The following is a 16,442-nucleotide window of genomic DNA, read 5'->3' as shown; positions in this document are numbered from 1 at the left end:
AAGAAGAGAAGATGAAAAAAGAAAAAGAAAAAGTTCAATGCGCAGGGAAATAACCCTCTCCACTTTCTTCCCTTTTTCCTCTTACACCCCGTTCCGCTTTCTCCGAAATTTTTTTTTCAAAAAGAAAATAATTTCAAACTCAAATATAATGAAAATGAAAAATAACTTTTCAATTTTTTTTGCAACATTTAAAAGATTTCAATAACACGAAAGGCTTGTACCATGTGTAATATACAATACTTTTATGCATTGGTGTTTTGGCATTAACAAAAACAATTTTGGCATTATCACTGTCCAAAAACAAATGTATTTGTATTGTTTCTTTTCTTCTATTTTACCTTTTTAGTAAATGAAAGAAACTTAATCTAAATCTAAATAAAAGGATAGGCTTACCTCTTAATCATGTCTTTGTTTTCATTGACAAGCTTCCTGCATTTTACCTTGTATGGGGAATTTTTATGGTGTCCTTGAAGATCCTTTCCTCGTCTTCAAAGTTTTAGAGAGTATCAAAAACTGCCGCGAACCGATTGAGGGAGAAAATTGTTCGGTTTCAGTTCAGTCAAATCTATTTAATCGGTTTGTCAACTTGAGTTTTTGAATTGAATATTAACTAGATAAAAACACGAGGGGAATGACCGGTGTGGCAACAACAGCTACAGGCACAAATAGATCGATGGTCTTCTTGAAATGAAGGTGACAGCGATTGTTAAGATTTGTTAATCCCTCTGACTGTGATGTGAGGGTTGGTAATCGATATGTGCAATGCTAATCGCCGCAGGAGAATTAAGATCTAAGCACTTTGCCCGAGACAGTTATTGGTGGCTCCTGGAGGGAGTATGCCATGTACAACAACTACAAAAGAAATTCCATGAGAGTCTTCGGATAACAGAAAACAGAATGATCTGTAAAGTTATTCAAGTAGGCATAAGATACTTTCACCCATAATATTCATCACCAAATGAAATTAACCTTTCATCCATTGTGATCACGACACGCGTATTTTGCCCGTTTGACCACTGAGTAAGGTTCGGAAACATCGTTGGCCCAGCCCATTCGTATATTATGGCATAGTATCTAACATGAATTGATGCTACTCCAGTAACGATCAAAAAATAACGAAAGAATAGCAAGACAATGGCTTGAGACACAAGGATAGCACAAATTGGTTTATAACAAGACTTTCAGACACATGGATCCACTACCGTACGCAGCTATTACCTAAATCAAGACGTCCAAGCATTTTTGACAAAATTAACAAGTACGAGAAGTTGTTCTGGAACCTTGATGTGTGTTTTCCTCATCCATGTCCTTTTTCCTTATGCACCAACAACAAAGATAGACTTCAATTGACTTACCCAAAAACAAAAACAAAGAGAGACTAAGAGCATCTCAAAGATTACAACTACAAACAGAGCAACAAGTCCCAGACACATCAACTCACTCCAGCAGCTCAGACGACTCCTAGAAAAAGCAAAGATAAAGAGGAACCCTTAGCATGAACACAGGAGGCTACAAAAGAAGTGGGTACGAAAAGCAACAAAAGGTTGAAACGATTGGCACGTGAATTCTGCATCGACCTGCAACCCAACAAGAATATCATATCCATTAAGTACCCTCCAACCTGTTATCCATGTCTTACAGCAATGCAAATTCATGCCTCAAAAAAGGAAAATGGTCTTACAACTTCAATGATGGAGATTAAGTTCACAAGTCTCTGAGCCCCTTGGAAATGCTGACAATGCCATGCAAACACAGCTACCTGACTTTCTCATTTTTTTGATAGGTTGCAGAAGCAGATACCTGAATTGAGATAACCAATCGTCATCTTCTTCAGAACTGTAGTATTTTTCAGCAAATATTTTACCAATTCAAGCTGGTATTCTTTTCCATCAAATTGCGGGATCTCAACTTCCTTGAGATGCCATGACAAACAACAAGGCACTTGTGGAGCTGGACTCCATAATTCGGCTGAACCAGGGCTCTCTCCCCAAAGACAACAACAACACAAAAACCAATCCAGAAGCTAAGCAATGGAGAGTATTGACAGTGGAAATCCTGAACTTGATCTCAACACACCTCAAGAATAAGAACTTCAAGATTAGGTGAGCACTGAAGAAAATCCTTGAGCAAATCCCAATTCCAGCAAGAGACGCAATCCAAACCAATCCTCAAATGGGTCAAATTATGAAAAGTAGGCAGAACATGACCCTCAACCTCGATGATTATCTACAGCATCGACAAAGTACATGTACAAGATCAGTACACTGTGTAGCAAAAAACCAAATTGGAAAGCCTCAACATAATATTCTTATTCACCCTCAAGGCTTTGGCATGGTGTTTAAGCCTTTAAGGCTTGGAACTTAGGAGTCCGATCCTAAGTCTTAGGTTTGAAATCTCTTTAGTGCTATCAATACTTGTGGTGCCAGTCTACAAGGGACTTTATCGCGGGTTTTAACAGGCCCCTGCTAGTAGAGAGTGGTATTGGTCCCCCAGGGACTAGTTGAGGTAAGCATCGGCCTAGTCCTAACATTCTAATTTTGTACAGGTGGAGTAGAACCCCTACTCCAGGGACGTACACCTTAGCACATAAGTCAAAAGTGGGTTTAACGAGTCATCAATGCAACCCTTAACTTTCAGCTTAAAGCCAGTCATACAATAGATAAGGCTTTGCTGATCTAAAAAGTAGAAATAACTTTCAGCTTAAAGCCAGTCATACAATAGATAAGGCTTTACTGATCTAAAAAGTAGAAACCTAAAAGTGGAATTTGTCAATAGCATTTTGGAATAGTAAGAAATGAAGATAAAAAAACATCAACACATCCTCTTTCTAGTAAATAGCTAATGAATAGAGAAAACTTACATCAAGAAACTTGACATTTGCAATCCCTGTAAGAAGCTAAAATGCGTTGGGACAAGATTTGTGGGGAGACCTTGAGCGAGACAAGCAAGTACGAACTTTTGCCTTCAACAACGACGTTAAATTCACCAAGGAGAATTCCACTGTCACAGAATCTGAGAGATCAAACTGTACCAGTTTGGGGGCATTAACTACAAGCTTGTAAACTTGGTTATCAAATCTACAACAGTTAGACGATCCTCTGACACGAAATACAGTCAGACGTTTCAAAGTAGGCACAGAAATATTCCATGTCTTCGAATTAGCAGAAGGACGCGCATACCCTGACATATGCAACTCTTCGAGAACTGGGCATCTGGAGAAGAGATTCTGTGCTGAGTCTTCTTACTCACATTGCAGTTCCACTAGGTTAAGAATCTTAAGACTAGGAAGACAAACAGAAGTGGGAATTCTCAAGAGAAAACATCCCTGCAGTGTTAGATTCACCAGCATTTTAATTGTGAAAAACACATGAGGAAACTCAAAACTACAGCACTCCTCTACCCTAAGTCGGAATTTTTCTAAACAGGCCACCTCAAGCAATACTCTGTTCACGAAATTCATAAAGCTTAAATTGACCATCTCATATCGACCCTCAAATTTATCGCGGTCATGGAAGAGCATAGAATCATCAATGTCAAGGTTAGTTGCACCAGTCCAAAGGTACCGCCATCTTGTTGATAGGATGCTGGTTCCCACTGCATTATTTGTGGGAAGTAATGAAAGTATGTGACACAGTAGGGAATCTGGCACATTACTGATCCTATCTGAATCCATTTTACATAGCCAATGATGTTCCTACAGACGAACAAATGATACCAAGTAAATCAAACAGTTAAAGACGAAAACAAGTTGAAATACCTAATCATCTTGAATACAACTAATTTGCTTACAGCATAATTGAGTTATTTCTTTACTTTGGTGTCGAGAAACTTAAGAAAATGATGCGTGGTGGACTATCATTTGGGAACCGAGGGAGTATATATACTCTATTAGCTCCCAGAAAGAGGGTAAAGTGCTGGACAATAACTAGAAAATCATGATTAGTTACGCAACATTTTCAGCTTCCAAAAAGGATTCAAGATTCCAAAACCCAGAAACCCACTCCTTGTAAAGAACAATTTCATCAAAGAAGATGACTCTCTACTCAGTTTCATCATTCTACAGTAGATATGAACTAAAGAAGAATGATCAGAGAAGCAAGAACAGTCTCACACAACGAAGTAGCAGGAAAAATACAAATTCGTAGAGAAACAAAGATAAGAGATTACAAAGAAGAACCCAAAAAGGACTAACTTTTTGTAAGTGCGGTCAGAGTTATCAACCTTTGACCTTAGAAGACTGTTTGACTCGCCAATTAGCGATGGGCACGTGGCAGCGGGGCACGCATGGCAGGAAAACTTTGGTCAAAATCTTGACCTAGAAAAGACGGTTGACTACCCAATTGTAGAAGAACACGTGTACAAAAAACTTGGGAAAGTGTCCGCGGAAGGTTTCCGCAGGGAAGCAGCCTCCGCGGAAGTCCGCTTGAAGTCGCGGAAACTCGACGAGCCCCGTTGCTAGGATGGCCCACATGAAGGCTTCACCCTACCTCTGTTCTTCTCTATTGTTCACATTAAATATGTAGAAGGAAAACCGGAAGTTCAAACAAAAAGGCAGTATCTTCAAAGGAATGAAGCCTAAACTGAAAGCAATCATTTCCATTCTAAGAACCTTAATCTTGATCGCAAAAACCAGTGCTTGCAACAGCTCGTACAGTAATACACTAACACCATGTTCGTCCTGGGATTTTGGACTTTGGACTTTCTCTCAGCGCACGGTTCCCAAAAAAAAAATTTCTCAGTTATTACTCTCATTTCTCTCTCCACTCATTGCCCAAAATCTTAAATCCTAAAACGAGCATGCTCAAATGTACTTGACAATTGCCTCAATTAATAGAAGTAGAAAGATTAAGGAAAATCCAAGCGACCATAGGAATCTCCCATAAACACAATTGTTGTCACACTAGGAATGGAGTTGGGAGCAGTTTCCTTCGTGTTTTTTGTTTCCATTTTTTGCGAGATATTATTCCCAAGAACAATTAGCAAGCTATGCAAAATCGAAATCAGCTTTACTGGTTATCAGAACAGACAGCGTTGAAGGATGAAAGATTAGAAGTTTACCTGCTACTGCAATGCAATTGCAATGCAATGGAGCGAGAATCTTCGTCCGTCGGAGTGAATTTTATTCTTTTTCTTTTGATAACATGGATTTCATACAGTGTGGCCAATTCTATTTTCGCAAAAACGAATTCACTGCGATTCAGTTCGATTATGTACCAATCAGAATCCAATTCATATGAACTTCAAGATGAACTATCTTCTTGGCGATCTCTACGAAATGAACTATCTCGATCACGAAGATAAACCAGAAGGAGCTCGCAATTTTGAACAAACCGTTGCAGTTCCTACTATACTGTTTCAATAGAAACGGGCGACGTCGTTTTACGTTAAATGGGTTCGATCCAGTATGCCCAAACCTATTTTCATAACGAAAAATTCACACCAATCCTCTCAGATTATGTATCAATAATAACGAGATTGATATGATCTTCATCAAAGTTTATCTCCTCAACAATATCTACAGAATGAACAGTTTCGATCACAGAAAGAAGCCCCAATGAGATCACAATTTACCTAACATGGTTTTCTAAGGACTTCGCAGGTGCAACATGCGAAGTGTTAATGATTACGGGCGACGTCGTTTTTGATGCGCCAGCCGTAGATCGACGTCGTTTTTGAGAAAAAGCTCGACTCGAAGAGTAAGCCCAGCCCATCAGCTCAAGTAAACAACTGTTCTCGTCACCTCTTCCCCACTTCCCTTCCCGCTGGTGCGATCTGCAACCTCTCTCTCTCTCAATTACAGGAGCTGTACTCTCCCGACTCCATCGCTAGGAAAGAAGACAAAGAATGGGATTTACACTTCAGGACCCTATCTTCTATGGCCAGAGATTCCAATTTCGCCAGCGATCCTGCTTCCGACAGGGGAAGTGTACGGGTGAAATCCCAAAATAACACTTTTTACCTCGTTCTCTCTCGTCTTTTTTTTTAAAGTAAAATCACCCGCCAATGATTCCTCTTTCTCATTTTTGCCCTGTGTCTATCATCTACTACTAGCACGAAGTTGAGGGTGCATTTCCGCTTCTTCTTTTTTTTTTTCCGTCTTTAGATTAATGACAATAATCAATTTATTCCGCTAAATACTATTTTCAGGTAATGGATGTGAGAAGAATGATTTGTCTAGAAATCCGTAAAAACATGGACTTCTTGTCAAGAGCAATTTTGTTCACGCAATTTTGTTCACCCTCGCGAGGGTATGTTCATTCTGTGTTTCACTACCATAATCAGAATCGTTCATGTTGTCTAAATTCATTCGTTCAAAGACTACGTAAAAATTTATCTTAATAGGAGATTGGTAAGCATTTGATCAAAAAGTTCAATTTTTAAGTCAAGAATTTTAAAGAAAATAAATTAACTCCTAGATGAAGCACTTATCAATATTTGATTGATTGAGCTGAATTTTGTCGGGTATCATAAAAAATGAATCTGGAAAAATTGAATGGTTTCGTTTAAAAAAGTGAGATACAGAATGATTATACCCTTGTCGAGGGTGAATAAAATTGCTATCCTTTTTGTCCATTTAGTTGAGGGGAAACACACCATGAAGATTGAAGCAAGGTTTAGTCCATTTACAGTTGAGGGGAAAACACACCATGAAGCAAGGTTTAGATCAAAACCTAGATCCAACCGTACATAATACATTTGTAAATCAATGTGTGAACAGATGGCCCCGTTTTGCTAAGATTCTTAAAAATACTTAGAAACACACCCTAATTCTGTTATGGGTTCTAACCAATATGCTTATATAACGTCCATACTATTCTAGATTCAAGGATTGACCTCGTAAATAAACATGCTTGATTTATCGATTCGGATACCAGAATTTGAGTCCCACTGCTTTGAAGACGATAAACTTTTGCTTCCCCTTTTAGTTTTTAGCTACAAAAAAAACATCAAGCATGGAATTGACCAAGGTCAGTTATGCAACTTATGAAACCACTGTGACTGAAAATGATCTGCAATAAATGGGGAAGAAGTCACAGAAGGTCTCCATGCAAGGTACTGTTTGGTAGGACCGAATTTTGGCAAATTTAGTGAAAAACAGGTAGTGCCAGATGGACACTGCGCCCATGAGAACTACTCACAAACGACTCAAATCCAAAGTGGCAGCGTGCAGAGCCCAAGTAACATAGAATGCCAGCAACCTACAAAAAATAACCAAGTGATTGACATTCCATCAAAGCTTCCTAAGCCGTGATCTGAAATATGGTACTGATGCAATAGTCATCGGTATTCTGCTGATATATGCTTCTTCTTTTTTTTAATCTCGTATTGCTGCAGCGAAAAGGAAAGTGCGAAAACATATAAACAAGTCAGTCTGAAATCACTGCACGGCACACTAAGTAATTCCACAGGCTTCAAACCAAGTCTGGGAGATCAACATTTCAAAATCAAGGTGTTGGTTGCTTGAAAGCATATTGCAGTCGAGCAAAAACAAACTATACATACTGAAGTCAGACTTCGAAAGAATCAACAATCTGTGACACGAACAGAGTCCAAGAGACAAACAAAATGTTAGCTGCTGCTGCTGATTGGTACCAGATAAGGAATATAAAGTCTGAAATTACAGTTAGTTGAGCCCCTGGGATAATTTTCCAATTCATCTTTAAAGCTGAAGGAATTATCACCACCAAACAAGTAGTGACACCAAATCGTCACCTTCTCCAATACCATTCCATTCTTCAACAAGTACTTCACCAGGTTCAGCTCTTCTTCTTCATCGCCACAAAACTTGTGGATTTCGATTTTCTCGAGGCTAAGAAGTAAACATTCAGGCACTCGTTCTGGTGGGTTCCAGCGGTAATCAAAGAATATGTCCCTATTAACGTCACACTCCTGTTCCCTGATGACCGTCAATCCCTTATGAAAAAAAAGAAGTTGCACTATCTCAGATAACAGCAAATTATCCCATCCCGGTCTCCTTATCTCCAAATCCTCAAGGGCAGGACAGCCCGAGAGGAATTTTCGTATCAGCCCATCATTCAAATATATTAGTGAATTGAGACTAAGGGTCTTGAGATTTGGCAAACAAACATAATATGGAACACTAAAGATGAATTCACCATGAATCTTCAAAACAACCAAGGTTTTGCAAGTGAAAAGGCTCCCAGCCAACTCACCAATATCATGCTTAGTCAATGCAAGATCGAGCTCACGAACATTACATGTCATGACAGCACAAACCCATGAATAAAAGCGCGAAAAGTCAATTTCTCCGTGGCAAGATAGCCGGAATTTCTGAATGCTCAAATTCTCGCGAAGAACAAAATATCTGTCAAGGTCGTGAAATTTTTCATGTAACCCTCCTCAAAACTGTCAAAGTTCTCTCGATTGCCTCTGTAGTTCTTCCACAGATGCAACTCAAAGTCGATATTGGGAACCGAAACCCAAAGGTACTTCCATCTTTTTGCTAAAGGGCTTGTTTGCACTGCATTTTTTGTTGGAAGAAAAAATAGAATGTGACAAAGAACTGCATCAGGTAAGTCTTCAATCCTACTAATATCCGTACCCTCAGAAATTTTCTGAACTTTCATGCCTAGTACTGGCTATCTTGAATCCTTTACTCAAAATATTCCTAACACTGCATAAGGAAAATGCAAAGAACAAAGTTTCAACTCCAATATTCCAGTACCATTTCTGGACGAAATTATTGTTACCAAAAGAAACTTGTCACCAGGAACTATGGTTCAAATTCAAAACATAGAAAATATCAACAACAAAAGAAAACATTGTTCTATTTTCCATGTATTAGCACAGTCAACATTATAGCTTCCAAAATATTGGTCCACGTATTCAAGCATGGTGCATTACCAAGAAGCAATACTTCTTTGTGTTAAGTTACAAATAGTCCCCAAAGCTTAAGTTGTTAGGGAATGAACCCAACAACGTATATAAAACTATCTAACACCCTCCCTCACGTGCAACCCGTTTTGCATGTGGAGATGCAAAATTTCATAGATAGAACGAAGCAAATGCAAAAGGGAGGAGTAAAATGCAAACGGAGAACAAATGCAACCAGAGGAACTTGAACCCAATACCTCTTGCAACTAGAGCTCTGATACCATGTTAAATTCCAATAATCCAAAAAGCGTAAGCTGTTAGGAAATGGGCCCAACAATGTATATCAAGTTATCTAACACTTTCACTATGTATATAAGTTACAAATCAACAAGTGTTAATAATTCTGTTGGTTCCCACAGGCCACGGCATATTTTTGGATGTATTAAAGAAATCAGTATGATATGTGCTCTTCACAGTGCCTAAAGGCTAAATCCATTGCTCTTCCTCAGTCGAACTCCCAATGCGCTAACAAGTAAAATAATCTTAGTCACTCAAAACTCAAAGCGGGATAATTTCTTTGCTTTTCCATTTTTCTGGGTTTTCTAGGCAACCAAACAAAGGCATAGGGAAAAAGAAAATAAAAGAGTTCAATACCACGCTAGAATAATATTGGCTTAGATGTTGTTTGTCAATGAGAAACGAAAATGATCACACCCCAAAAACAATCTTTGTACCATGTGTTAGGGTTAGGATTTTAACCCATTCCTAGGTCATCTTACAGCAAGGTTGACATTCTCTGAATGCATCTACTGGTATTAACCTGCCAATGATTCATATCTCACTGTTGCCACATCTCTCGCGACTATCCAGGCACCACCACGAAGTATTCCCTTTTTAGATCAATCAACACTTTGCAAATTTTGTACCTCTGAAAATGAATAATAAAGTTGAAGGTATAAATAATAAAGTTGCACATCTCTAACAGCTTAAGCTTAAGCTTTTAGATGAGTTGGTGGTTAACAATCTAATAACAACAATCATGAATAATGTTCAAAACAATGCTCAGTTGCTTGATATTATAATAATGGGAGATTTAGTGATAGATCCATTGTAGACATTATTGTAGACATTTCATAAACCCACAAGTCCACCTGCCTAATAGTTTTGTAAAGCCACAAGTCCACACGACCTAAACCCTAGAGTACCCTATGAAAGTGCCTAAAACCCTAAACCCTATGAAAGAAAAGTGCACCCTAAAACCCTATAAAAGTGTCTAATTCCTATGGTACCCTACACTAGGGTAATCTACCCTACCCTAGAGTACCCTATCCTATAATAAAAAAGTGCACCTTAAAATCTTATGAAAATACCTAAACCCTAGGGCATCTTATCCTACTCTACGGTACCTTAAAATGGACTCGAGATCTTACAAAATTAATAGATGGACTTGTGGACCTATGACGTTCACATAATGACCTAAGACTAATTAATATAACTAGGGTTTACGGAGAAAACCCGTCCTGGAAACTAGAGTTACGAGAGCAAAAGAAGAGAGATTTGTGTGCGAAGATGGTTCAAAGAAATGTCCGTACCTACCTAGGACAAGTGATGATGCATTGCGGCGCGCGGGAGTGGACACACACTTGCACAATCACATTTACATACATGCTCATCAGCGGTGCTTCTCCCCCGCAATACTCAATTTCACCGTCCGTCTCGACAAAAGAGTTTTTTAAAATTCGAACCGTTCAAAACACTTTTAAACGTTGAAAATTGAAAGCGGCGGGAAAAACGGTGAATGAAAGCGGTGGGGCTAGACTTTGTGCATGCTCACAATGCACATGGGACATACGCATCTCATTTGTGTATGTGTGTATCTAACACCTCAGTTTTTGTTTCTTAGATTTTAGAGGCAAAATAATATTGAAAATTGATATTCGCGCTCTACTTTTTACTGATGGCACTCCACTTTGTTCATAAAGTTATTAGTAACTTCACGTTAAAATTAGAGCGCCATTAATAAAAAATAGAGCAAAAAAATCAGTACAATATTTTACAATAGCTAAAAATCTAAAATGAATAATTAAAACGAAGAAAGAGAACGAACAAGTAACTGAGGAAGAGTTATTCACCGCTCCGAGCAACCTCAGCCGTCTAAAAGTGTTTTGAACGATCCAGGTTAAAAACAATCTATCAACGGTGATTGATTGTTTTTAATCCGGATCATTCAAAACACTTTTGAACAGCTGAGATTGAGCACTGTAAACCTTATTCACCACACCTCTGTCAATAAGACTTTCTCTATCTTCTGACATGCCGGAAGTGAAATTATAGATGTGAGCACCAAGAGCATCTCCACTCCATCAAATTTAGACTCAAACTGGAGTAAGATTTTATTAACTCAAAAACAAAAACCTTTTTGTAGATGAAACTTCCACTTACACCCAAAACTTTTTGTTCCCTTTGTGTTTGTTACATCCATTTGGATATCGCAACCCATTTCACCCTATTTTTTCCTCTTTTGGTTGCCCTCCAATTTCCTTAAGCTTGAACTAAAAACACAGCCTAAAGATGAGAGCAAAGGCAAAAGAGGCAAGTCCCATAACACACAGTACTCACAAACCAATGAACAGATAGTCAAGTTTTTAACACAAGAAGTTATACATTACTACAATGGAAGATAAAAACAAGTCACCGACGATTCACTTCAGAGCACGGCGATTGAAGGGGCAAAATCCAGAAGCTGCTGCTGCTGCTGATTGGTGCCCGAATACAAAGTTCGAAATTACAATTAGTTGAGCCCCTGGGATAGTTTTCCAACTCATCCTTGAAGCTGAAGGAATTATTACCAACAAGCGAGAAGTGACACAAAATCTTCATCTTTTCCAATACCATTCCATTCCTCAAAAAGTACTTCACCAGGTTCAGCTCTTCTTTTTCATCGCCACAGAACTTGAGGATTTCAATTTTCTTGAGGCTCAGAAGTAAACATTCGGGAGCTCGTTCTGGTGAGCTCCAGTGGTATTCGAAAAATATGTCCCTATGAACGTCATACTCACGTTCCTCCGGGACTGTCAATCCCTAATGAGAAAAGGAGAGGTTGCAATATCTCGGATAAAAGCAAATTAGATCCGTGTAAATTTGTGATATCCGAAGAATCAGAAAAACCACTTACCTCTGGAAAAACAAGAACTTCTAGTTTAGGTGAACTTTGAAGTAAATTCAACAACAGCAGTGGGCCATTGGATGGATCAAAACCTAGCTCTAGATAGACCAAATTACGATACGTGGCCAAATTCGGACCACCGTAGCTGAGACACTGAATAAGTGCCAGGTTATGGTTCATACAAAGACAAAACCATAAAAACTGAACACAAGAGAGTAAAGAGAAGCTCTTATAAATTCTTTCAAGAAGGCTTACCCGCAAAGTATAACCAGTTAATGACAGACGCCAAACATTTGAGATGCTTCTAAGAAGCTCGGATGTGCGATTTCCATATTTGGCTCGTCTTCTCCATATCCAATCCCCTCGAAAAGATTTATGGACGTTCACATGGGCTTCCACCACAGAGGGCAGACCACCGACAGAAATATAAGCCGACACAGTATCAAAAAAATCCAGATATTCAAGGTTTGGAGCATTAACCATGACCTTGTACTTAAAAACCGGTTCATGATATAATTCCTCCTCATGGATAGAAATATCCAATGTCAACCTTTTCAACGAAGGCACAGAAACATCAAGAGTCCACATGTTATCCCATCCCGGTCTCCTTATCACCAAATCCTCAAGGGCAGGACAGCCAGAGAGGAATTTGCTTATCAATCCATCGTCCAAATATATAAGTGAATTCAGACAAAGGGTCTTGAGATCTGGCAAACAAACATATTGTGGAACATAAAAAATGAATTTGCCATGAATCTTCAAAATGACCAAGGTTTTGCAAGTGAAAAGGCTCCAAGGCAATTCACCCATCTCACCCTTGGTCAATTCAAGATCGAGCTCACAAACATTACATGTTATGACAGCACAAACTCATGAATAAAAGAGCAAAAAGTCAATTTTTCCATAGCAAGACAACCGGAATTTTAGAATACGCAAATTCTCGCAAAGGACGAAATATCTGTCAATGGAAATCGTGAAATTGTTCATGTAACCCTCCTCAAAACTGTCAAAGTTCTCTCTATTGCCCCTATAGTTCTTATATAGATGCAACTCGAACTCGATATTGGGAACCGAACGCCGAAGGTACTTCCATCTTTTGGCTAAAGGGCTTGTTTGGACTGCATCTTTTGTTGGAAGAAAAGATAGAACGTGACAAAGAACCGCGTCAGGTAAGTTGCTGATCCTGTCTTCAATTGCACTAATATTCGTACCCTCAGTAATTCTTGGAATTTTCATGCCTTTTACTGGCAATCTTGAATCCATGAGTCAAAAATATTTCAAACACTGCATAAGGAAAAGCAAACAACAAAGTTCTAACTTGAATTTTTAACACCATTTCTGCACAAAATGATTGTTACCCAAAAGAAACTGGTCACCAGGAACAAGGATTCAAAATAACAACAGCACAGGAAAACAACTGAGAAAAATAATAGGCCAAATTGAAGCACTGCCCTGTATTCCATGTATTACCCGTTATGACTTCTAAAACTTTGGTCACAAATCAAACATGGTGCATTGCTAATTTGCTAGGAAGCAATGCTTCTTTCACGAACACTCATATGTTCAAACCAACTTCAGCATTCCTAAATTGCTGGTTCCCACACGCGACAGCATAATTTTGGGAATGAAATAAATAATCTAATACCATTTGTGCTCCTCACATGCCTAAACTATTCCTCGATAAAATTCTCATTGCGCTAATAAGTAAAGTAATCTTACTCTTTTGGAATCACTATAAAATTGGAAAATTGCTTTTTATTTTGTCCAATTTCTTTGAATTGAATTGAATCCATTTTCGATATGAGTCACCCAAACACAAAGGAAAAATAATCTTAGTCACATAACAAGGGATAATTTCCTCTTTTTTTTTTCTTCATTTTCCTGGTTTTCTTTGCAACCATACAGAGGCAAAGAGGAAAAACAAATTTAAAAAATTCCATACCAGGCTAGAAAAATATCGGCTCAGATGGTGTTTCTTAATGTACAATGAAAATGGTCACATGCAAAAACAATCTTTGCTACCAAATGTTCTGGTTAGGGTTTAACACGTTACTTTGTTATCTAACAGTGCAATTTCAAGGTTACATCATGCATTGCCAATACACAGTTACCATGTAAGATAGACTATCATTCTCACAACATTCTCTAAACTTTCAACGAAATTAACCGGCCAATAATTCATGTCACTGTTGCCACATCTCTCGGGACTATTTCAGGCGCCAAAACAAAGTATCCACTTTTAAGATCGATTCACACTTTGCTAAGTTTGTAAAAAGTATACCCATTTTTTCTGTTCAACAGTAGCAGTAATATCACAGTAGGCACTGGTTACTATGGTCACAAAATATATTTGGGAATTCCACGAGAACAAAATGTATACTGTATAGTAACGCAAAGTTGACGAAGGGTCCTGATGCGACACGTGGCACTTGAGTTTTACATTTTTTTGATTTTCAAAATATCTTAACGGCATACTTATTTATAAAAGGAATGAATTCTCCAGCGATGCTATTTGATTGCTAATATGGTATAGCATACTTTTGACCAGCATTTTATGGAAAGATTCTCTCCTGTTATGTCCCATTCAAATCCTGAGTTTTAAGGAAAGAGCAACCTGTTACTCTCTTCCCTTGAGATTTCAATTTTCACTTCAGCGAAACAACTACACCTAAAAGAATGATAACGGAATGAACTGAAAAGGAACGGTTTGGGCAATTACATACAAATCATAAAACAAAGGATTTGCTTAGTATTATCTCGCACTCAACAATTCTAAAATGTTAAGTACACAACTGGTATTCCCTTCTTACATTGCTTATGTTTTCTTTTTCTCCACTTTGTAGCTCAAGATTCTCTACTTCATTATCAGGTTAATTTTAATTTCTAGTTTATAGGTTGCTTAGAATTATGCATTTCTCGCAACATTGGTACTTGATTGGTTGTACCTACGACTACGAGAAGTGATGACGCTGAGTTGCCCGCTTTTGAAAGGAGGAGTTTTTCAGGATCCGACGTTAATGCCGACCATGGGGCACTAAACGAAAATGGGTTTGGATGGTGGGTCTTTTGGAGGGAAGAGAGGGAGAGGGAGCTTCTCATCCATTAGACCAACTCCTTAGTCTATAGCTCACCTTAAACTTATTAAACTTGACAGCATTCTTCCTCAACAGAATGCTATACCACATACTTATGACTACATACTTTTACGCAAACTCATAACTGAGAAAAAAAAAGCGAATTTTTTATCAAGTCCGAGCAGGCGATCACAGACAAATACTTTCAAGAAATCTTTTGGACAAACTAAGGAATCAGGGTACCCCTGGGTTTCTGGGTAACTCAAAATGAAGATACAATTCTCTACTGAATGGTTCATACACTGCACAACATGAAGGCTTCACCCTACCTCTGTTGTTCTGTATTGTTCACATTAAATACGTAGAGGGAAAACCGAAAGTTCACACAAAAAGGTATCTTCAAGGGATGAAGTCCAAACTGAAAGCAATCATTTCCATTCTAAGAATCTTAATCTTGATTGCAAAAACCAACAGTAATACGCTAACACCATGTTCGTCCTGGGATTTTGGGCTTTGGACTTTCTCTCTTGCATGGTTCCCAATAAATTTTCTCTCAATTATTACTCTCATTTCTCTCCCTACCTCTCTTTCACTCATTACTCAAAATCCTAAAACGAGCATGCTCAAATGTACTTTGACAATTGCCTCAATTAATAGACGTAGAAAGATCATCAACAGATTATGGAAAATTCAAGCGACCATAGGAATCTCGTACAAACACAATTGTTGTCAAACTAGGAATGGAGTTGGGAGCAGTTTCCATCGTGCTTTTTGTTTCCATTTTTTGCGATATTATTCCCAAGAACAATTAGCAAGCTATGCAAAATCGAAATTAGCTTTACTGGTTATCAGAACAGATAGCGTTGAAGGATGGAAGATTAGAAGTTTACCTGTTACTACAATGGAGCGAGAATCTCCGTCGTCGGGGACGTCCCTTTTTCCGTCGGAGTGAATTTATTCTTTTTCTTTGATAACATGGATTTCATACAGTGTGGCCAATTCTATTTTCGCAAAAACGAATTCACTCCAATCCACTTCGATTATGTACCAATCAGAATTCAATTAATATGAACTCTAACATGGTCTATCTTCTTGTCGATCTCTACGAAATGAACTGTTTCGATCACAAAGATAAACCAGAACGAGCTCGCAATTTTAAACAAACCGTTGCAGTTCCTACTACACTGTTTCAATAGAAACGGCCGACGTCGTTTTATGCTAAATGGCTTCGATCCAGTATGCCCAAACCTATTTTCATAACAAAAAATTCACTCCAATCCTCTCAGATTATGTACCAATAAGAACGAGATTGATATGATCTTCATCAAAGTTTATCTCCTCGCCAATATCTATAGAATAAACAGTTT

General features: G+C 38.3%; 2 protein-coding genes across 3 annotated transcripts; both read right to left on the bottom strand.

Annotated features, from left to right (window-relative positions):
• Positions 1-1,153: 1,153 nt before the first annotated feature.
• On the bottom strand, positions 1,154-15,959 carry LOC131330447 (putative F-box/LRR-repeat protein At3g44080). Its single transcript, XM_058364024.1, has 5 exons — positions 15,709-15,959; positions 4,193-4,810; positions 2,861-3,694; positions 2,073-2,226; positions 1,154-1,983 (listed from the first exon to the last, which is right to left on the bottom strand). The coding sequence occupies exon 3, from the start codon at positions 3,671-3,673 to the stop codon at positions 3,242-3,244; it is 432 nt and encodes a 143-aa protein (XP_058220007.1). The 5' UTR covers positions 3,674-3,694; positions 4,193-4,810; positions 15,709-15,959; the 3' UTR covers positions 1,154-1,983; positions 2,073-2,226; positions 2,861-3,241.
• On the bottom strand, positions 7,399-16,207 carry LOC131330446 (F-box/LRR-repeat protein At4g14096-like). Of its 2 annotated transcripts, none has more exons than XM_058364023.1 (4): positions 15,966-16,207; positions 12,257-13,285; positions 12,011-12,154; positions 7,399-7,914 (listed from the first exon to the last, which is right to left on the bottom strand). In XM_058364023.1, the coding sequence occupies exons 2-4, from the start codon at positions 12,809-12,811 to the stop codon at positions 7,570-7,572; spliced, it is 1,044 nt and encodes a 347-aa protein (XP_058220006.1). In that variant the 5' UTR covers positions 12,812-13,285; positions 15,966-16,207; the 3' UTR covers positions 7,399-7,569. The 2 variants fall into 2 exon arrangements, with proteins under 2 accessions (XP_058220006.1, XP_058220005.1); XM_058364022.1 differs by lacking the exon at positions 7,399-7,914 and adding an exon at positions 11,458-11,916.
• Between the last annotated feature and the right edge of the window lie 235 nt (positions 16,208-16,442).

The sequence above is a fragment of the Rhododendron vialii genome, chromosome 6a (genome assembly GCF_030253575.1).
Source record: "Rhododendron vialii isolate Sample 1 chromosome 6a, ASM3025357v1".
NCBI classification, from domain to species: domain Eukaryota; kingdom Viridiplantae; phylum Streptophyta; class Magnoliopsida; order Ericales; family Ericaceae; genus Rhododendron; species Rhododendron vialii.
Note: the sequence above shows the minus strand (reverse complement) of the source record. Positions and strands in the feature narration are given on the sequence as shown.

Coding starts and splice junctions, on each gene's coding strand:
- LOC131330446 (XM_058364022.1), bottom strand. CDS start 12,811: ATGGGTGAATTGCCTTGGAGCCTTTTCACTTGCAAAACCTTGGTCATT. Junction 12,155..12,256: donor TAACTGGTTATACTTTGCGG/GTAAGCCTTCTT, acceptor GCACTTATTCAG/TGTCTCAGCTACGGTGGTCC. Junction 11,917..12,010: donor AAGTTCTTGTTTTTCCAGAG/GTAAGTGGTTTT, acceptor TTTTCTCATTAG/GGATTGACAGTCCCGGAGGA.
- LOC131330447 (XM_058364024.1), bottom strand. CDS start 3,673: ATGGATTCAGATAGGATCAGTAATGTGCCAGATTCCCTACTGTGTCAC.